Source organism: Psammomys obesus, unplaced genomic scaffold (assembly GCF_907164565.1).
Source record: "Psammomys obesus unplaced genomic scaffold, mPsaObe1.curated_primary_1811, whole genome shotgun sequence".
NCBI classification, from domain to species: domain Eukaryota; kingdom Metazoa; phylum Chordata; class Mammalia; order Rodentia; family Muridae; genus Psammomys; species Psammomys obesus.
In genome coordinates, this window is record NW_026592586.1 from 1,154,240 (window position 1) to 1,176,598 (window position 22,359).

The 22,359-nt window shown below is 46.4% G+C and overlaps 1 protein-coding gene across 1 annotated transcript in view; it reads left to right on the plus strand.

The window, feature by feature from the left end:
* Positions 1-22,359, plus strand: part of Ripor2 (RHO family interacting cell polarization regulator 2) — a 79,933-nt gene that overhangs the window by 38,691 nt on the left and 18,883 nt on the right. The window contains exons 8-14 of the mRNA XM_055614514.1: positions 655-718; positions 8,425-8,468; positions 10,724-10,849; positions 11,096-11,244; positions 12,465-12,594; positions 13,319-13,444; positions 18,127-18,789. Of these exons, the coding sequence (XP_055470489.1) occupies positions 655-718; positions 8,425-8,468; positions 10,724-10,849; positions 11,096-11,244; positions 12,465-12,594; positions 13,319-13,444; positions 18,127-18,789 (1,302 nt within the window). The remainder of the gene's footprint in view (positions 1-654; positions 719-8,424; positions 8,469-10,723; positions 10,850-11,095; positions 11,245-12,464; positions 12,595-13,318; positions 13,445-18,126; positions 18,790-22,359) is intronic.

Here is a 22,359-nt window from a genome sequence, read left to right on the forward strand (position 1 = left end):
GTGTGTGTGTGTGTGTGTGTGTGTGTGTGTGTGTGTGTGTGTGTGTGATGTAGAGAGGCAGGGATAGAGTCCCAAGGAAAACCTCAGCTGTCATCATCTCAGGTGATACCACCCATTTTGTTGGCCTTTGTTTTGCTTTGAGACAGGGTTTTTCACTGGTCTGTAGCTCTCTAAATACGCTAGGCTGACAGGCCAACAGGCCCCAGGGGTCTGCCTCTCTATCTTCTACTGCGATTAGAAGCATGTACCGCCATGCCTGGCTGTTTTTTTTTTTTTTCTTGATTTATTTTTTTAATTTAGCAAGTTAAAGATACATATATGTGTGTGGTATATAACGTATAGAGTAGCTGGCCCAGCTTATTTAACCTGGAGCATGGTTCTCTCCCTATGCAGCGTGTATGTCTGATTCCCCCATCACAATAGTACTGCCTTTTGTTACAGAACAACCACATTTCGGAGTTGTCTGACTATTTTGATATCATTTACCTTGTTCGTCTAAGCCGCAGCCATCCTGTGCCCCGGAAGCCATGTTTAGCCCGTGTACACTCATAGCAAACAGGAAAATGCCTCTTGTTCATGCTGTCACTATTGAAATGCCTTGTGCTTAAGTGTGGAGGGAGGAAGATCTAACACCATCTCTTGTGCTCTTTACAGAACATGTGCACCATTGAGGCGGACCTGGAGAGTCTGCTGGGAGAATTCTCCATCAAGATGAAAGGTAATCTTGTTCAGGGAGGGAGCTCCACAGAGCTTCGAAGGAAGACATGGTATTCCAGAATACGGTCACTGCTCTCTGGCCCAGCAGCTCATGTCAAGTCCTTAGGAGTCTCTCCTTCATGCTGCCCTTCACACTTGAAAACCATGTCTTTTATGGGCCTATGTCAACCAGACACAAAAACTGAGTGAGTGAAACAGCTAACCTCAGAATCCATCCGCCAGAGTCAGTAAATCACCAAAACTTTGCCACGTTTTCTTTTCCCTTTGATGAACTAGAAAACTCCAAAGGAAAAGCCAAGTGTGTCAGCCAGCGCCTGTAAACTTCAGTGCAGTTCTGAAAGAACAGGGACATCTTATGTAACCGCAGTGCCATGTCCTGCTGTCCTATTATCACATCTAACAGAATTAACAAGCCTTTGTTATTAACCTAGTTCTCTGGCAGATATCCCCAGCTGTCTCAAAAAAAAAAAAAAATGCTTTCTACACTTGCTTTGCTTCAATTAGGAGCCACAGGTCCGTGTGTTATAATTAGTTGTCAGATGGGCTCCCTTTAATCGAAAACAAATGTGTCCTACCTTCTCAACCTGCCTCTTGACCACTTTTGCACTGTCATTTAGTCATCTGTTTGTTTATCTACTTAGGACATTTTCTTTTTATTTCAAAGGCAAAGTTTTTCTGTGTGATTCAGGCTGGTCTCAAATTCAAGGCAATCGATCCTCCTGCTGCAGCCTGCCAAACACTGGGATTAGAGGCCTAGATCCCCTCCCTGGCTGTCAAGTAAATCATTTAATTTGTTCCTTTGCTCCCATGTTGCCGTGAGTCTGTGGCGGTTAGTACAGAGCGTTCTAATTGAGAAGCATTGCTGATTTAGGCTACAGCATCTTTGGCACAAAAAGGAAGTGTGGTTTCAGAAAAGAAACTTCACCTAGATGTGGTCAGATTTACACTGCAGTGTTCACAGTGTCCATTGGGACTTTGGGACAGCCATCACAGACTGTGCTTTTCTCTCCCATGTTTGGGTTCATTTGACTGCCGCTGAGCAGGCTGGGCCTCTGCAGTCCTTTCTCTGGATTGGTTTGCTAGTTGAACAGTTTACTCCCTAGATTGCTAGTGGGGATTATTGCCTACTTTCCACAATGAGGAGTGTGCAAGGGGGAGACTCCCTTTAAAAAGGGGCTCGGGGTGTGGCTGTAGAGATGGATACATAGTAGTTAAGAACACCAGTGGTTCTTAAGGAGGGCCTGGGTTCAATTCCCAGTGCCTACCTGGCAGCTTAAAACCGCTGGTAACTCCAATTCCAGGGGATCTGATGCCCTCTCCTAACCTCGTCAGGCAGCAGGCATATTTGTGGTGCTTGTACATACATGCAAACAAAACACTTCACCTATGTTAGGCATCTGCACCTTTCTAACATTCGTGGTCCATTTGCTCCCACTTGGGTCTCTACCTAAATCAGTGGTTCAAAACCACTCTGGACCCAGGCTCCCTCTCGGCAGTTTGCTACAGCTAGGATGGAGGTTCTAAAGGTCTCTTTAAACTTTCAGGATGATTCTGGCAGCAGCCTGCTTCCTTGCAACGTAGCAGAGTGAAGAGAGGGATAATTTCTTCTTTTTCATATGTGGGAAGCCAGTAGCCAAGAGATACTGGATGACTTCTCCAAGGTTGTGACACCCAGTAAGCTGATGTCAGACCTGAAATTGAATTCTGGGGTCCTGGCTCTTATGTTGATTTACTTTTCTCATCTCTGTGACAAACACCTGATAAAGAGCAACTTCGGAGAGAAAGGGTTTGCTGTAGTTTGTGGTTTGAGGCGGGGACAGTTGGTCATGGCAGGGCTCATAGCTGTGGGGGTCTGCGGCCGAGAGCCCTCGAATTTCCCAGGACCAGGAGCAGACAGAGGACAGTGCTGGTGCTCAGCTCACCTCCCTCTTTTCATTTTATTCAGTCCAAAACTTCATCATGCAAGATGTAGCCACCCACACTCAGGGTGGGTCTCCTAAATAAATTGACCTTGGAAACACCTCACGGACACATCCAAGGGGTTAAGCCTCACTAACTCTCAGGGCCTCTGCCTCCCGTCCCTCCCTCCCTTCATTCCTTCCTTTCCTTCTTTATTGACAGTGTCTCATGTAGCATTTGCTAAATAGCTGAAGCTAGCCTTGAACTCTTGCTATTCTTACTACTCACTACCCACTAAGCACTAGGATGATAGCCACTGTTATGTAGTTGGCATAACGATAAAGTTACATTTTATTTTGCTGAGAGTCATCACACAGGCTCACACTCTTAATTCCTAACAGTCCTAAGCCTGTCTCCCCAAGGCTGCTCACCTGTGTAATGTATCTTAGCTGAAGGTCAGGTCCAGTTGCTAACAAAAACCTCCAGTTTGAGGGCCAGGATCCTAGGAGAGACTCTTCAGCTTCAGGGGTTCCTGATTAAGCTGTTTTTACGTGTCTAAAAGGCATTTTTTTACTATGCTCATTACTGTCGCCCACCACCACCGTGCCCAGCCTTTCTACTCATTTTTTATTCCACAAATTTGACCACAGAAATTAGCTGTCACAGCTACCAGCACAAGGCCACCTCAATGCCACATTATGACTCTCTGACAAGCAGACACTATCAACCATCAGTCAAATGCTGATTTTCCCTAGAAAAGGGATTCCCTTCACCCTAAAACACAGGCACACAAAGGGCATAGCAGCAAAAAGGGTCTAGCCACCCACCCACATTATCCAAATCACAGACATGGATGACCTAGGAAAGGGGATGGTATGGGGGTTCTGCCATGGGTGGAGATATCCTGGCCACCGACTGTGAACCAGGTGCCTTGGGCTGAGGCGGTGAATGCTGGAGCTTTCTGCTCTGCTGTCCTTCTGCCCACTTTTCTCATTTGCTTCCTTGGTTACCTTACCACCTCTACTCCCCTAAAGTAAAAAGCCCAGAAACTTCACCTGTGATTGCACATGTACACACACACACCATCCCCTTCTCCCCTCACAAAAGGAGTGAGAAGGCCTCCTGGCTCCCGTGACGTTCTAGATTCCTATGAGCCACTGCCTGTCCATTGTGTTTGGTTAGTATATACCCTCCAGCCCCTACCCTCACATCCAAAACCAGACACTTTTATCACGTTCTCTGATCTGACAACCCCTCACTTCCTCGCACCACACCCTCCCACACTTCGCTTTTGCTCAACCCCACAACTAACAAAGGTATGAAAGGCAGCTAACTAAGGTATGAAACTAACTAAGGTATGAAAGGTGATGGTGATGGATGAAGACTGGGAGAGGGGGAGCAAAGCTGCCAAGCTATGCATGCCTGCCTTTACAGCCTCAAGTCCCTGGACACCACAGTTTTCTGGAGATAGGGGTTGGAGAAATCTCTGAATAACACATCCTCACTCAGTGGGCATACATGAGCAGCTGGACCAATCACATAACCAAACTGCTGTGGAAGCTTGAGCCCAGGGTAGATGGAGGGGTGGCTGGAGGCAGAGGCAGGAGGGTCTGTGTGCAGCGCTAGCTCGGGCTACGTAGTGAGATGTCTCAAAAGAAGAAAAAAATTAAATCAGGTTTGGTGATCCATGTCTGTAATCTCAGCACTCTTGAGGCTGAGGCAGGAGGATTGTTGTGAGTTTGAGGTCAGCCTGGGCTTCAGGCTGAGACACTGAGAAAGAAAGAGAGAGAGGGAGAGAGAAAGAAGGAAATAAAGAAGAGTGAATGAATGAATGAAATTAAGAGAAGGTTTTTTACTGAGGGAAGGTTTGAGGGGTGGAGAAAGCTTTCTAGAATAACCTTTGACTAGAACAAATAAGCTGAAAGTCCTTCCTGAAGGCAGGTAAGCTTCCCGAATCTGTCAGGTAAAGTGCTGTGGCCCCTGTGCTCTGTAGAAGTGCTGTGTGGAGCTGTTTGGGTCCCATCCTGAAACCCCCTGGGTGCCCAGCTGAGAAATGGATTCAGGACCCCGAACCAGGATGGAAGCTAAGAATGTCAGTCTCTTACAGAAAACCATTTTCTTCCCAATCATCACCTCATTCAAATGAGTTCCGGGAGCACACATGTACAAAGCTCAGTGCCAGCTAGGCATCATGGCTTTTAGGGCAAAGCCAGCCACTGGTGAGCTAGGAAATCTGCCCATAAAGCAGGAAGGCCTGTGTTAAGACACTCAGCTGTCAGGTCCTTGGCAACTTAAAGTAGGAGGTGGCACTCTCCAGAAGGTATTGACAGAACTGGGAAATGGCGGAGGACTTCCCTGACTGAACCTGAACCATGTCTGAGCAAAGAGAGCCAGTGGCATGGGGAGCCAGATGGGCAGCTGTGTGTCTGTATAGCTGTGTGGCTTATAGCTGTGTGTGTGTCTGTATAGCTGTGTGTCTGCATAGCTGTATGTGTGTTTGTATAGCTGGGTTACTGCATAGCTGTGTCTCTGTCTGTATAGCCGCGTGTCTGTATACCTGTGTGGCTAGATCAGCAACTTTTCTCTACTGTGATAAACTCTCTGAAAGAAGCAATGTAGGAGGTTTAATGTTTGGAGGAATTCAGTCTACCATAAGAGCAGAGCTGTGGTAGCCACAGGGTCTTGCAGCTAAGGTAGGAGTCAGGGTGGATCAGTAAGCCAAGCAGGGCTATTAACCTCCAGTCCCACCCTCCATCGTCTCATTCCTTCCAGTTAGGCCCTAACTCTTAAAGAATCCGCAACCTCCCTGAACAGAGCCATCCAGCCGGTGATCAAACATTCAAACATGAGCCTGGGCACATTTCATATTCACAAAGCCACACGGGGCAGCACCCTTTCCTCCGTCCAGGCTGTGGAGGAGCCATTCCCATGAGTTAAAAGGATCAAAAAGATGGAAGACCCATTTGAGGGAACCCAGTGGCCATCAGGAAAACTTCTTAGCTGATATATCAGTTACTGCCAAGCAGCCGAGAAAATGCTGAGCTTCCTACAGCTCTGGAAATGCCAGCAGGGCTTCAGGCCAGAACTGAAAGAACCCTGCCAGGTCCCAAAGACCGGTTGTTACTGGCGCTGCTCCAGCGTGGGGGCTCACCCTGCAGCCTGTACCACGGACACCATTACCTGGGGAGCTTTGAAAGGCATTTCCTGGAACTGGTTCCTCCTGACTGCTGTTCTTCTCCCTCTATCGCTGTCACCAGAGGATGGGAGACTCCTTGCAAGGAGGGCCAAGAGAGTGCTTTCATTACATGAGCAGCGAGGCCCAAAGTTCATCAGAACCACGGCCCTTCCTCCCCATGGAGCTCTTCACATATGAAATTTCTAGTCATTTTGAGAAGGGAGGGGGACTTGTCAGAAGACTTCCCTGCTTCTTCCTTCTCCCACTTTGTCCATCGTGGTCCATGCTCAGCTGCCCAAAAGCATTGTCCATATTGTCACCATATAGGTGAACAGGCAGCGGATTAACCCCAAGCTGATAATTTGTAGGTTTTCAAAGGGTAAATCGGGTTCTGTTGGTTTAGCAGATGAGGCTTTGGATTCATGAAAGCCAGCCAACAATGCATTCTTTCAAATGTATTTTTGTGGGGGCAGGAAAAAAAAAAAAGCCTAAATGCTCCAGAGCTATTCATGAAAATAGCTTCCTCCAATCCTGCTTTTATTACAGTGGGTGCTCCTAAGTGGCTCATTAGCTTCTAATTATTAGAGAGAGCTGGATGGATGGGCTGGCCAACTAAAAGGCATGCCAAATTGGCAAACTGCTGCCATCTACTGACGAATGATGGTAAAACTGGATCCATCTTGACGCTCCCCCCCCCCCCCGATTTATTTGAGATTCTCACAGTCTATTAATTGAGCCATTCACTGAAGGTAAAACACACAGTGTAACATCATCCTTGTTATGTTTACATGAGTAAAATGCTGTTTGCTAAAAATTAAAAAAAAAAAAAAAACCACACACACACACACACACACACAAAAACACAACCCTGGGCAGGGGAGACATCGTAAAGCAAGTGTAAGGATCTGAGTTTGGATCTGCACAACCCACGTAAAATGCTGGGTATAGCGTCATGTGATTTTAATGCCAGCTTGGCAGTGAAGGAGCAGGGTAGTTGAGACAGGTAGATAGGTCCCCATGCCTTTTGGCCTTCCAATTTAACCAAACAGCAACCTCCAGGTTCAGTGGGAGCTCCTGTCTCAAAAAATAAGGTGGATGAGGCAAATAAAGGAAAGCAATATCAGTTTTGACTCTGGCTTCCACATGCCCCAGCACGTGCTTACACACACATAAACACACAAGCATGTACAAACACAGGAGAAACACCTCCCAGGGCCCAAAGGTTATAAATGAAAAACATCTGTGCTGATTTTGTCACTGCAATTTTTGTCATAAAATTTTTTGCATGAGAAAATTAAAACGCAAATAAACACTTTCACCCTCACACGGTGGTCTTTCGGGAAATATCCAAAGGAAGAAGTAAAGGGGTGGCCAAAGCTGGGACTCCTGAGCTGTCCCAAGATGATGCCATCTATTCTGACAAGATGACTTTTGGTGCCAGAGCAGATAGGTGTACAGTAGGCCTCAAGTGGAGCAATCCACCTCAAAAAGACTTGCAAATGGCACAGGGTGGGGAAAGCCACCTTGTGCTGGCTGGTTCTGCCAACTTGATATAGGCTAGAGTCATCTGAGAGGAGGGGGCCTCATTTGAGAGAACCAGCTATAGGCAATTTTCCTAATTAGTGATTGATGGAGGAGGGCCCAGCCCGTTGTGGGTGTGGCCATTCCTGGGCTGGAGGTCCAGATTCCTGCCCCGTTTGAATTCCTGCCCTGACTTCCCTTCAATGATGAACAGTGACAGGGAAGCTTAAGCCAAATAAACCCTTTCCTCCTCAAGCTGCTTTGGTCATGGTGTTTCATCATGACGACGATAACCCTAAGACAGTCCTCTTTGTTTGAGGGTACAGGCTGTTGGCAGTTGCTCAGTTGCTTGGATTTGGTTTGTTTTATTTATTCATTTATATTTTTATGTGCATTGGCATTTTGACTGGATGTATGTCTGTGTGAGGGTGTTGGCTCCTGTAGTTACAGAAAGCAATGGGCTGCCATGTGGGTGTTGGGAATTGAACCCAGGTACTCTAAAAGAGAAGTCAGTGTTCCCAATCACTGAGCCATCTTCCCCAGCCCCTCCATTTGTTTTCTTAATTGCCACTTTGGGGTACATTATAATCCAAGCCTAGCAATTTCATAACAACAAACAGTGGCATCATTATGCTGCATAAAAAGAATGAGAAAAATAAAGAAGTGAGTTGCCACAGATAAGTGATGGGCATGGGAACAAGGACTCACAAGGGAGGTATTTAGTGTCACAGATCTTGGGACAGAAAGAAAAACAAGAGGCCAGTTTATTTTCATGGGAATATTTTGGTCAGTGAAAGACTAGATCACTCTGGTTCTGCTGCCCTGATCCTGACATCTGCCAAAGGTACACAGAGTCCCAAGTACCCAGCAGCCCTCCCAGTCCTGGGAACCTCCTCCCACCACCTCATCAAGGACTGTCCCTGCTGGCTTTGATGGATGGAATCCCTTGATATCCCCTGCAAAAGCTCTTCTCTAAAGATGGTAACAAATCGGTGACCTGAGTTTTCTCCAGTTTCAGATAATACTTGTGTTTTTAACCCATAACAAATTGGGCCTCTAAATCGAAAAAAAAAATGTGTTCTGTGCCTCACAACCCAATCTCTTGTTTACAGGTCTGGCTGGCTTTGCCCGCCTCTGTCCTGGAGATCAATACGAAGTAAGTAACATGGTGGTCTGCATGTTGGCACTGGGGGCATAGAAGGGCAGGGGCTGGCTATAGTTTTGTTTGTTCCTGTTGTTGCTGCTGCAGCTGATTTGATACTGGGGACTGAACCCAGGAACTTGTGCATGTTAAGCACTGAGCTCCATCAATGTTTTCCTTTTTAAAAAAAAATAGTGTGTGTGTGTGTGTGTGTGTGTGTGTGTGTGTGTGTGTGTGTGTGTGTGTCTACGTCTGTGTCTATGTCTGTATGGGTATATGCACATGAGCACAGGTGTCTACAGAGACCAAAGCTTGAGTTTCAGGCAGTTGTGAGCCTCATGTAGATGCTAGAAACTGACCTCAGGTCCTCTACAAGAGTAGTTTGTGCTCTTAATAGCTGAGCCATTTCTCTACACCTACTCCTCAGCTTCTTCGAGCTCTGTGAAGAATTTGGCTCACTGGTGTCCTAGTGGATGACCCCAGGCCCTGAACCACACAGGTCACTCTGGGCATGCTCAGTGGTAGGAGATCTCCTTGATAGTTCTTGGGCCTTGGGGATCCTTCCACCTGACTATGCATTTGGCATGACAGGTGAGCATGTACCCCTGCAGCTGGTGCTTCCCAAATGATTATATGAGTTTTTCGCTCATAGGACGGGGGCCGTAAAGTTGCTCAGGCTAACCTTGAACTTGTGAACCTCCTGCCTCAGATAGGAGGTCAGGCGTGCACCACCGGGCCTGGATCCAGTTGTTAATGTTTTTGCTTGTAACATTCTGAGCAAGGGAGAAAGTTTGGAGGGTGATCTGAGGACCCCCACATATGGAACATGAGCCCATCAGTACTGTGATGATGCTACCTGGCTCACTACCAGTCACAACCCTTCATCCAAAGGACAGTCATTCACATAAGCCCAACACGGTTCTTAACACATACAAAATTAGCTTTGCCTCTTCAACAGATGCCATCTGATAGAAGAGATTCATGTTCTCCCAAGTGGCCTCCAATTGCACATTGTAGCAGTTTTTCTTTCTAATCCAGGATCTACTCTAGGATCGTGACTGAGTCAAAGTCTTATGACTGAAAACACCTACCAGCCATGTCCAACTCATGGCCTGTGGACTACATGCAGCCAAGAATAATATAAATTTGGCCTGACACAAAATCATAAACTCCACACATAGAAGATAATCTTGGTGTGTGTGAAAATATTTGGTAACTCAATTGTGCAGGTCTTGAGTGTGAACTCTGTGTGTGACAATGACATCTGATCAAGTACTTGCAATCAGCATGATAGATCATACCTGAAGGGACTGTTATTTGAGACAACCTGAGCCACATAGTAAGACTTTGTATCAAAAACAAAACAACCAAAATGTTGGTAGAATAAAAAGAGAATGCATGTACCGATTTCATCACCTCTTTGCAAAAGCTCTGAGGTCATTCACAACAGCTGCCCTCTTCTGCCCAGACTGTGGAAAGCCTCAGCCCTTACCAGTATTACCAGGGAGAAGACTTTATTTCTCTCCTCTGGCTACAAGTAGAATTGGAGCTGTTTTTTGTCTCTCTAAATGAGCTGGGGTGGTCAGCAGATCACGATGTATTGACGCAGGGTAAATGGCCAGTTTCACATGAGTGGATAGACTGAACCCAGCGCTATGATCTCTTTTTAAAATACCCATGTAGATTTATTTATTTTATTTTTACGCTTGTGCGTGTGTGGTACCTGCAGAGGCCAGAAGAGGGCGTTGAACCCCCTGGTACTGGAATTAAAGTAGCAATCAACCGTGATGTGGGTGCTGGAAACCAAACCCCAGTCCTCTTAAAGAGCAGCAAATACTCTTAGCCGATGAGCCAACTGAGCCAACTCTCCAGCTCCTGCTACTATTCTTACTAAAGAAATGTGCACACTCTCAGCTAAAGAAGCAGAAGGCACCCTTTAATTAGGCCAGATGTGCTGACAATATCCCTTTACTATGATCACTCAGGAGTCAGATGTGGGTAGAGTTCTGAGCTGGAGGCCAGCCTGATCTACTAAATGAGCTCCAGGCTAACCAGGGTTACATAGTGAGGCCCTGTCTCAAGGAAATAGGAAATAAATTCATTAAATTGAATCCCATCCACACTTCTCCTAGACTCCACTGAGAACCCAGCCTGGGAGGCAAGGAGGGAAATAAAGGGCAGATACCCGTTTCCTGGCCCTTGGGTCTTGGCAATTAGGAGGGAAGGTGGAGTCTGGTGAAACATGAGGCTGCCCAATGTCTTCACCCCAGATATTCATGAAATATGGCCGGCAGAGGTGGAAACTGAAGGGCAAAATAGAAGTGAACGGCAAACAGAGCTGGGATGGCGAAGAAACGGTCTTCCTGCCCCTCATCGTTGGGTTCATTTCCATCAAGGTACAGTGGCCACGTTGCCTTTTGTTATCCTGCCTGATGTCCCTGGGTGGGAGCCCTCTATCCCATAGGCTTCTGTGCAAAGCCTCTTATAGTTGAGCTGCTCTCAAAGGCAGGAGGCCAAGTAACTGTAGCAAAGTAACATTTTAAAAATACCTGTCAGATGTGTTTCTGAAATAAGGACTCAATTCACAAAGGGGGAAAAAAACACAAAGATAAGACTTTTCTCCTCTTCTTCTCTCACCCCAGGTCACAGAACTCAAAGGACTGGCAACTCATATCCTGGTTGGCAGCGTGACCTGTGAGACCAAAGAGCTGTTTGCAGCCCGACCCCAGGTGGTGGCTGTTGACATCAATGACCTTGGTACCATCAAACTGAACCTGGAAATCACCTGGTAGTAAGTTCCTTTGTTCAGGTTCATCAGGGAAAGGCAAGTGCTGATGGCCAAAGCTGCCCAGGGCTGGTGCATGAACCATAGTATCAGCACGGAGCACTGGCCACCTCCCAAACTGCTGCCTTAGAGTCGTTTAAACTGACCAGGTGGCATGCCCACAAAGCCCTCCTCTTCTACCACCTACGTTCCATTATAACCTGGTGTGGGGGCACACGTCTGTGACCTCAGCATGTGGGAGGTAGAAGCAGGTGGGCCAGAAGTTCAAGGCTAACCTCAGCTTCATGGCAAGTCTGGGCCAGCCTGAGCGATACGAGACCTGTCTCAAAAAGTCAAATGAAAATAAGGGCAGGGAGATGGCTTTATGGATAGTACTTGCCACGCAAGAGTGAGGAGCTGAGTTTACTCTACAATCCATGTAAAGCCAGTTGCCGTAGCTTATGTCTGTAATCCCAGAATTCCTACAGTGAGACAGGAGAAATACAGGAAGCTTATTTCTACACAGCAGCCAACAAGAAACGCTGTGTCAGACAAGTTTCAAGAAGAGGGCTCACACCTCATGTTTTTTGACCTCCGCATGCATGCTGTACCCTCCTCACATACAAGATTTTTTCACCTGATGAGAAAGATCACAGCCCTTGGCTTGTGAGTAAACATATCACGTTGATATTTGCAACAGAGGCCTCCTTTACAAATCAAAGTCAGCTGTGGGAACAGCCAAGCCCCTGCTTTCGTATCATGGAAACAGCGTCAACGCCCGGTGCCTGGCTTTTCTGTGTTCACCATCTGTGGTCACTGATGAACAGGAAAGGTTACTGTCCCTGCTGGGTTACAGGATGTCAGTGACCAGCATCCAGGACAGCTGAAACCACTGTGATTCTGCTTCCCTTAGCACTGAATGACAGTCTGCTGGTCACTTGCCCACCCAGACAATGCTCTGAGGAATCTTTGTTGGCTTTGCCAACATCCTGTTACACATGAGCAGCTAATCCACTGATGTTTCTAACAGTCATGGGGAAATTGGCATAGCCATGCTCAAAGCTTCAGTATCAGGACTAGTGTCAGTTTTCTGCTTTCTTTTGCTTTATTTGGACCTAGTTTGGTCCAAACCAGCCTCGTTCCCACTGGAGTAGTTGATATTGTCACAAGGAAAAGCCGTCTCGCCCCACCCCAGACGAGAGGTGATATTGACAGATATGCTGACCTGAGAACCTACTGTTTTACAGTCCCTTTGACGTGGAGGACACAACCCCGTCGTCAGGCCCTGGGAACAAGACCGCTGCTCTCCAGCGGAGGATGTCCATGTACAGCCAGGGCACCCCAGAAACGCCTACCTTCAAAGATCACCCCTTCTTCGTAAGTTCAGTGTGATTCCTGGCTGAAACGATAAGGCTGTGGAGTTCTGGTAGACTTTGAAATATGGACCACCCACATGAGAGGTTTTCAAGAACCGGGGGGATGGCTCCGCAGTTACAGTGCTTGCTATGCAAGCGAGGGCTAGAGTTTGGGTCACCAAAACACACATAAATGATGGATGGGTGTGCTGGCCCACTTGTAACTCCAGCCTGGCAAGGCTGAGATGGGAATCTCCAGAGCAGGCTAGCTTGTGAGGCTAGCGAGATCACAGAGCTCTGGGTTTCGTGGAGGGAACCTGCCTCCGTGAACAAGGTGGGAAAGTAATGGAAGATCCCTGATAGCAACCTTGGTACTCCTCACCTGTGCATATAAACATGCACATATCTAAGCACGCACATGCACACCACACTCATAAACACATGGAAAGACGAAAAGTATTTCCTAGTGGTCACCCTAATTGTGCAGTGACTAAGGAAACCATGTTCTGAGACCCACGGCCCCTCTGAGTCCAGGGATGGCTTTCTCTGCCTGTCTCTCCCTCACTCTACTTCACCCTTGGCTGGGAAATGGCATGTAGGTTTTCCAAGCACTCTTTGACATTAATCTTTTCGAGTGTACTTGAACGACACCTGCTTGACTTCATCGAGCCCTGCTAACTACCACGGGAAACCCCGTTAACCTGCTTCTTTCCACTAACTTCCCCATCTCTCCCTGACTCCTGAAGAGGTGGTTGCGGCTGTCTGTCTTGAGTGCCTTGCGAGACACTTTCTTTGCCACGTTGCACCACAACCACTCTGTCGGTGACCTGCCTTCCCTCAGCCTGAACCCCAAGGCCCTGCTAGAATTCTATGTGAGTGTGGGCTGCCTGGAGTGATGTGCCTGACTTCACGAAGCCTGTGCATGCAGCCTGGCATGACTCTCGTGTCTCACCTATCTTGCTTGCTGGGTGAGGGTAACTGTCCTGTCCTTGGGGTGGGAAGCATGGTCATGCATGCAACTTTGTTGCCCTTTTTTCCAACAGTTCCTGGGTTTATGATGTGTGTGTGTGTTTTTTTCTCCATGGTAACAAGATTTTCATTTTTAAAAACAAACAGTTGTATTGGGGCTGAGGATGTAGCTCAGTTGGTAGAGCGCTTGAGGCCTGGATTCTAAGTTCAACACCTCATGAACCAGATGTGTTGGTACACCTATGATCCCAGTGCTCAGAAAACAGAGGCAGGGGGGCGGGGGTTGGAAGTTCAAGGCCATCCTTCACTACATGGTCAGCTCCGGGGCCCAAGTTCCTATGGGGAAAAGAAAAGAAAAAGGAGGTAACCGAGTTACCACTGACATCAGATTTCCAACAGCCGGCACTCAGGGACTCAGGGATTTGAAGCAACTTTGCCATAGCTGCTTCTGTTTAACTGCCTGTCTTATTTGTTCATTCCATCCTGCTCTAGTAAAAGAAACCCTACAATTCATAGAAATGTAACAGGTAGCCTATTTTCATGAATTACATATTATTTTCAAGAGAATACACAGACAAGCACACATACATATGAGACATGCACTGCTCTTCATTGGAAGAATAAATGTCACCTTTAATTATCCTGGGAAGAAATTAAGACATCTGACTAATAATAACAATCACAATAATTATATCAACAATAATTCACCAAACTAGAAATTAAGGTGAAAAGGACAGCAGAAATGCTCATGGAGTTTCCGAGGAACATAGGAAAAATGTATAGGAAATGTGTAAAAAAAAAAATAATAATAATACCAAAACCCAATAGTCTGATACACTTGTACAAGGAGCTATCAGTTTGCTGGGCATTCATGCTGATGCGATGTACCTTGGAGGGCTACAAGAGTGTCGAAGTTACTTGCTACTTGTGACTAAATACCTGATGGGAATCAGCTCGAGGCAGGAAGGGTTAATTTGAGTACACAGTTCAAAGGGCACACAGTGGAGAAGGCATGGTAGCCTGCCTAAACAGAGCTGATCACGTTGTGTTAGCAGTCAAGAAACAGCAATGAACACTGGTACTCAGCTCTCCTTCTCTTTTATTCAGTCTGAGCCTGTATCCCTTGGAATGCTGCCACCCACATTCATGGTGGCTCTTCCCACCTCAGTTAACCCTTTCTGGAGACGCTCTCATAGGTATACCCAAAGGTGTGATTCCACAATGGCTCTAATTTACTCAGGTTGACAATGGAGATCAGCCATCATGGGAAAGTTGATAGAGGTTGAACAGCATAATTTAAGCAAGATTACAAAACAATGGATGGGTGTTCAAGGCCAGCCTGGTCTTCAAAGTGAGTCCAGGACAGCCAAGGCTACACAGAGAAACACTGTCTACGAAAAAAAGAAAGAAAGAAAGAAAGAAAGAAAGAAAGAAAGAAAGAAAGAAAGAAAGAAAGAAAGAAAGAGGGAAGGAAGGAAAGAAAGAGAAATAAATAAATAAATAAATAAATAAATAAATAAATAAATAAATAAATAAATAAGAGGAGGAAATAAGACACTGGGTCACTTCCTATAGGGTTTGGGAGAACACAAAGGTCCTCAAGGCAGCTATTCTCATCCACTGATAGCCCACCCCAGCAGATCTCTTTCCCCCTCTCCTCCCTGCCCTTTCTGTATGTTACATAGCTCTTCAAATGTTCCACATTCTTTCAAGAACTCATATATGTCTCTTCCTCCTGTCCAAACCAATCTCCATGACTTGGTTCTAAAACCATCTTTTCCCCTGCTAGGTTTCCTGACCCGCAGGAGTTCAATGGGGTCCTAAAGGGGGGGGGGGGGTGAAAAGAATGAATGGACACAGAGACGCAAAGAAGGAAGCCAAGTCTGTTTGTCTGATCAAGGCCTCGTTTATTAGAATTTTTTACCCAGCTTATATGGGGAGAAGGCAGGAAAAGGGGGAAGGCTTAATTACTGCTGTGGGAGACAGCAAGAGTGCTTTCATGGCTTGAATATTGCAGCTGCAAGATACTGTAAGGATGTTTTCTTAAGATATCTCACGGATGCTCTAAAATTAACAGACAGATATCCTCACAAATCTATCACCCATGACTTAGGGTCCTAGGTAACTCTTTCACTAAATAGCTTTAGGTCTCCACTAAATGACCTTTGCTCACTATTTGGCTTTGGCTTCAATAAATAGCTTTGTCTCCACTAAATAGCTTTGTCTCACTATTTGGCTTTGGCTTCAGTAAATAGCTTTGGCTCCCGGCAGCTAGGACCTTGACTGCATGACATACTTCCCAATACATCTTTTGTCGACCAAAGTAAAATCAATCTAGTCAAGAGCTAAGAAGGAATTCTGTGTCTATGTCTGTGAAGACTACGACGCCTGGAGATCAATGCATATGTGCAAGATGTTAGGAGATGTGGCTGTTTGTAGTTTAAGCTTCAGGAAGCGTTACGTCTCGTTGTATCAAGAATTGTGATTGGTGACATAAAAGCCAAACTGTTTTGAGATTAAGGGGGTGAGCAATTTTGGGAAGCAGTGGGGATAGCTTTGCAGTTACACAGGCTAGTAAATGTTCTCCCAAACAGTGTGGATAGTTTGCAAGGTCATCAACTAGCCAGCTCTTTTGGAAAGTTTGGCTGTATGCAAATCCTCCTGCCACTTTTAGAGCCTTGAGGCCATACTACTCCACTTCCATTTCCTTCCTGTGGGGTACCTGTTGGTAGGTGTGTGTCCTTCATAACTTGTAAGTCTGTGCGAGCAGGGCATCTGAACTTAGTACAAATAAGTATTTGCCACTGAAGGAAGCACAAACTGCCCCTGGCCACCCATCCCTCTGCTATAGCCCGAAGTCCACCCCTGATGCAGTCAAGGGCTGTGTGCACAGAAGTTCAGGCTAGGCTGTGCAGAACTGTTAACTGTCAGAGAACGGAACCTTTGGTAAAGGGCCTAAGGGGTTTTCAGAGACCTTCCAGCAGTTTCAACTCTGATCCTTCACCCACCAGTTCCCCAAACTCTCCCTTTTATCTTTACTGGGAGAGTAAGGGTGGAAGGGAATGGGAAAGCCAGGGGAGGAACTCAGACTAGAAAGGAGGAAGCAGTGCACAGGAGCCTGCTGCCTCTGAGCACTCAAAGGAGGACAGCCTCTGTCCTGCTGTGTTCCATTCACTTGTCATTGTTTACTGGGATCATTACTGGCATGACTGAAAATTCTTGATTTAATATATAATCAAAACAGACATTAACTTAACACCTACCACACACAGTTATCCTTGAGTGTGTCCATGGAATTGATGTCGGGACCCAATCAGATACCCAAATCCACAGAGGCTCAAGCCCCTTATATCAAATGACATAGTGACTGAATAAATTCCCATGAACACACCCTACCTCCACCCCACCCCCCGCACTTCAAGTCATCTTATGAACTAAGTATGATTCCTAATACAGTGTAACTGACGGGGAAACCAGTTATTCTACCGTAGTGGATAATGGCAAGGCGAAAGTCTGTACGTGTTCCAACTCTTTCCCATCTATGGCAGGTTTTCTGCATGTCTAGAATTGATGGATACAGAGGAACGTAAAAGCCTAATCTGTAGGATCAGTAAGGTAGCTCAGTGGGTAAATGTGCTTGCCACACAACCTTGGCAATCTTAGATCAATCACTGGTGTCCCTCAACCTCCACATGTATTCCTTGGCATGCACACACATACACACACACCAATAATTAATAAACAATTTTTCATTCTAATTTATAAGCTAGGGAGTTGACTCAGTAGATAAAGCACTTGGCGTACAGGCATGAGGAACTGAATTTGGATATCCAGAACTCACAGAAAGCTGGATGTGGTGGTGCATACACTTGTAATCCTGGTGCTTCTTTAGTGAGCTTCTCTCAGAAGAATTGTGAGACGCTCAGAGGCCAGCTACCTGGCCAAACTCAGTGGTGAACACACACACACACACACACACACACACACACACACACACACACACGGCATGGGGGTGACAACACACATTTCATCCCAGCACTCAGGAGGCAGAGGCAGGAGGATCTCTGTGAGTCTGAGGCCAGCCTGGTCTACAAAGCGAGTCCAGGACAGCCAGGGCTCTGTTACACAGAGAAACTCTGTCTCGAAAAAACAAACAAACAAAAAACAAATACACACACACTGACAAACTGACATATACGCTATGTACATGGCCCATACAGGCCATGCACACACACTACACACACACACACACACACACACACACACACACACACACACACACACAAAATAGTGGTATTCATAGTCATGGCTGTCAAGTACTGTGAGATCCTGGGATTTATAAAAACAAGCAACATCCCCACTCACCCTCAAAGTGCATGTGAAAAATGTCAGACCTAAGAATAGCACCATGAACTTTCACCTACATCCAACAATGGAAATAGTTTTTAATGGTTTGTTTTCCCTTGCCTGCATACACACACATATCAGATAAATCGCAAACATTAAAGAGTTTTGTCTTAATTGCTGTCCCTCTTGTCTGGAGATGAACCGTGCCAAAGGTATCATGTCATATCTTTCTCCACAGTCAAACCTGCCAGATGATATCTTTGAAAGTGGAAAGGCAGCAGAAGAGAAAAGGCCGCTGTCCCTCAGCTTCAGTGACCTGCAGGATGGAGACTGTGTCTTCACCTCCAGCTCAGCCACCTCTCCCTCCAGCTCACACTCAACCCATCCGGAGATTACTGTCACCCCTGCCGAGCTCACCCATGGCAGCCTGTCCTCACAAAACGAGGGCACAGAGGACAGCAGCTCAGCGTCTTCTAGGAATTCCTTGGGTGAGGACCACGAGCCAAAGTCCCACCTAAAGAGTGAGATGGCAGAGCCCAGGAAGCCTGGCGCGGCTGCACGGTCTGAGAGCCTGTTCCTGGAGAACAGCGTTGCAGAGGCTCTCCTACAGGAATCAGATGAGGCTTCTGAGCTCAAGCCCGTGGAGCTGGACACTTTTGAAGGGAACATCACAAAGCAACTAGTGAAGAGGCTCACATCAGCCGAGGGGCCCATGGCCACTGAGAAGGTTTTCTTTGAAGGCTCTGTTGGCAGCGAATCAGAAGCTGGCCGGTCCTTTCTTGATGGCAGCCTGGAAGATGCCTTCAATGGACTCTTCCTTGCATTAGACCCACACAAGGAAAAGTACAAAGAGTTCCAGGATCTGAACCAAGAAGTCACGCGCTTGGATGATATTCTCAAGGTAAGTACCTTCCTGAGAATTCTGGTTTGGTTTGGAAAAATGCATCCTAAACCTACATTGTATTTAAGATAACAAATCTTGTCCGGTCACAGGACCACAGTGTAACTGCTATATAAGTGGAGGTGATTTTGTTTTTAATCCATTTACTCCTATCAATTCTTATTTTCCTGACAACAAATCAGCTTAACTAAGTGGATTAAGCATTGGTTTTTAAACTCTAAAGAAGGTCTAAGAATAGGGAGATGGCTCAATGGCCTACTGACCTAGACCAACACATCATTCTTAAGTGATAGGTTCCTGAGAGGAAGGACCTGAGGATGATAAGATAAAGAAGGTAAGAAAAGTTGGGGTCAAGAGGTCTTGCACAGTTATGTCTTATACCAAGCAGGTTTACTAGTAAGCACATCTTATATACAATTTCCAGTGGGGAAAAAAAACAAGGTAGACTCAGCAGAAAATTATAATACTACGAGACAAAGTCAGCAGAAAGCTAATAAAGCAATATGGCATAAAGGAAAGACAGGATCTCTCAACTGTGTCCCAGACTGAAAACACAGTGGCCTAGGGACTGATAACCATAGCCCTTTCGTGAGAAAGCACTGGGTTCTCAGGTTCTGAAGCCATTGCTTCTGCAAGGCCCAGGCCCTAGGCCATCAGTGGCCTTGCCAAGCATATTCCTGGTTTTAGGCGAGGAACTATATTCCAGGGCCTCAGAGAAAGCCTTGGATCAGCCTGGCCTCAAACAGCAAAGAGTTTACTCTGAAAGCACAAAGACCTGAGTTTGATACCCCCCCCCCAGAACCCACATAAAAAAAAGCCAGGCATGGCTTGAAATCTCAGCAGAAGCAGGACCCCTGCAGTTTGCCAGCCGGACAATCTAGTCTACACAGTGAGTTTTGTGCCAGACAGAGACCCTGACTCAAAGCAAGATGGCACCTCAAAAACAACCCTAGATGTTGATCTCTGTCCTACATATGTACAGTAGCACGTGAGCATGAACGCCCTCATCCATTTGTATACACACATCCTCCAATATCTCCACATGCATGTAGAGTCTACATGTGACATACTAGTGTTTATTCATCACGGTCTTAGAGATGCTGCCAGTTAGGGTCTTTCTGAGGGTACCAGGGAAGCTGGGGACATTAGCCCCAAGGTAAGGATCCATCCCCTCTTCTCACGGCATCGGCTGCTGAGGGTACTTCCTCCTGAACTTGACCTAAACCAGAAAGCAGAGCTCTCAAAGGAATCAGTAACAGTTCACCTTTGCTCATAGACTAGAAGCCAGTGAGCCACAAATCCAACTAGACAGTTTTATCCATACCTGGTAATTGGACAAGGTTGAGGTATGAAGGCAGGAGGGAGGGATGAGATCCCCTACAACAGGTTATCTTCATGATGGTGTCATCGCAGCTATATCAGGATGAATCTGTCTGTATCTGACATACAGCTACAGACGGCGTAGGAAGACAGGAGTACATGGCCATGTGTTTAACCTTTGTTTCCCTGCTCTGATTGATTATACGGTCACATAGGATTCCTCAAAAAATAAATACATTTGAAATTTGCTGCAGCAAGCTGAGGGCCAGCCCATAGGAAGCCCCCTTGACTCTCTGTAAGATGGTCGTACGGCCTTCGTAATGACAAGAGGAGCTACATGCTCAAGACTTTCTGACCATCTTCTCTCCATTCGCTCATACTGACCTAGCTAGGCCTCTGACACTCCAGGTCCTCCAGCTTCACTATGGTTTCATTATAGAAAGAACCCCTGAGAAGCAGGGAAGGGCACTTAGAATCTTCCCCCTGTAGCTTAAAAATATGCACCCGGAGCTCCAGCATGGAGGACACATGCATCCACAGTGTCTGCGTGGTTGACTAGCTTTGCCACGTAATCAAAGAGCTGAGGCACACAGTGACCACGGTAAAGAAAGTACTCTTGAAGGAAGGCAGTGGCTGGGTTTAATCTTCAGTGAGAAGCGTATGGGTTCAACAGCCCTAAGCCTAAGATACTGATTAGTAACTCAGCTCTTCAGGGTCCACTGAGCTCATTACCTGTCCAACTGTGGTGATCTCAGAATCCTTTCTGGCTCAGTCTGCTATCATCCAGCACTGTCCCAATACCACCCTAGTGAAATCCTCATCCACCTGTCTTTTTCCTACAACCCATGTTTGAAGCCATCTTTGAATTGCGTACAAGATCTTACTACATTGATGGCAAGCTTAGGAAAGGAGACTCCAACATCAGGCTGAATCCATACCTGTTCCCCTTTTCTCCCCCAAATAACAATGCCATTAGGAGCGTAGGTCTGGGGCAAGTGGCTTCCGCCAGACAAAGCTCTCTCTTTTTCTTCCTCCTTCACATTCCTAGGGTGCTAAACATCTTGAGGATCAGAGACTCAATGATGCTGCTTCCCCGGATGGAGATCACTGAGGGTGAATGAGACAGCCGTGACCTAAAAGACTGAAAGACATTTCCCCATGTGCTTCTGTGCCATCCCAAGTGACTGGGACAGATCCCCACAAGGCCCTACCAACCTTGTGCTAAGAATCAGCAAGGGGATCCTCCTAGCCGGACAGAGGACATTTAGTGTGTCTTCTTTGCAAGACTTGTCCTGTTCACCCCACATCAAGTCCTCTTGAATATGTGGACATGCTTCTCTTCTCCAGGCCATAGCCACTGGCGCTGTCACCCTGTCTTGCTTCTGTTTATGTCCTGCAACTTGCTGTAGAAGGAACTTGTCCCCACAGTTCCAGGGCCTGGTTAGAGGGTGATGGGACTAGTTCCTTTTAAGGCAGACCTCCGGGGGAATCAAGGTCCCATATGCACAAGTCCCATTTGTTCCTTGGTGCTCAAAGAAACAAAAAAAAAAGCATCTTTGAATTGAATGCAACATGGTAATGAAGGGCTTCCGGCCTAGGCAGCCTAGGGCAGGTGTATTTGAGCAGTTTTCTTTTCCGGAATTCGTTCTGTCAATCCTTTACAGCCTACTTTAGACAGACAGCTCCAGGCATGGCTCTCTGCAGGCAGCAGACACTGGTTCTGGTCAACAGTCAGCAGTGACTCCCTGGTTTTTAAAGCTTCTCTGCTGGATTGGTTTTAAAGAATTTTATTTTGAGACAGACTCTCACTAGCTTGCCTAGGCTGGTCTTGAGTGCATGAGCTCAAATGGTGCTCTCAGCTCAGCCTCCTGAGCTGCAGGTACATCCTATGGTGCCCATTCTGTTTTATTTGTTGATGAGGGCTACAGCAAAGGAACAAGACTTTCAGGTTGTCATTTTTTTTAAGTTGTTATTATAGTAACACAAGTTCAAACAGAGGTGTATCTGCCAGTCTGCCAAAAAACCTCAGTGACTGCCAATAGCCCCCAGTGACCCCAGTGACCCCCCAATGACCCCCAGTGACCCTCAGTGACCTCCAGTGACAAACTTACCTCCAGTCCTATCTCTTCTGTCATTCCTGTGTGCCTCCCTCTGGTTTCTGTTAGAACAAATCACAACTGTTTTGCCATTTTCTCTGCGGTTGTACTGCTTTTTCTCAAGATGAAGGCTTTAAATGCCAACCAAAATTAA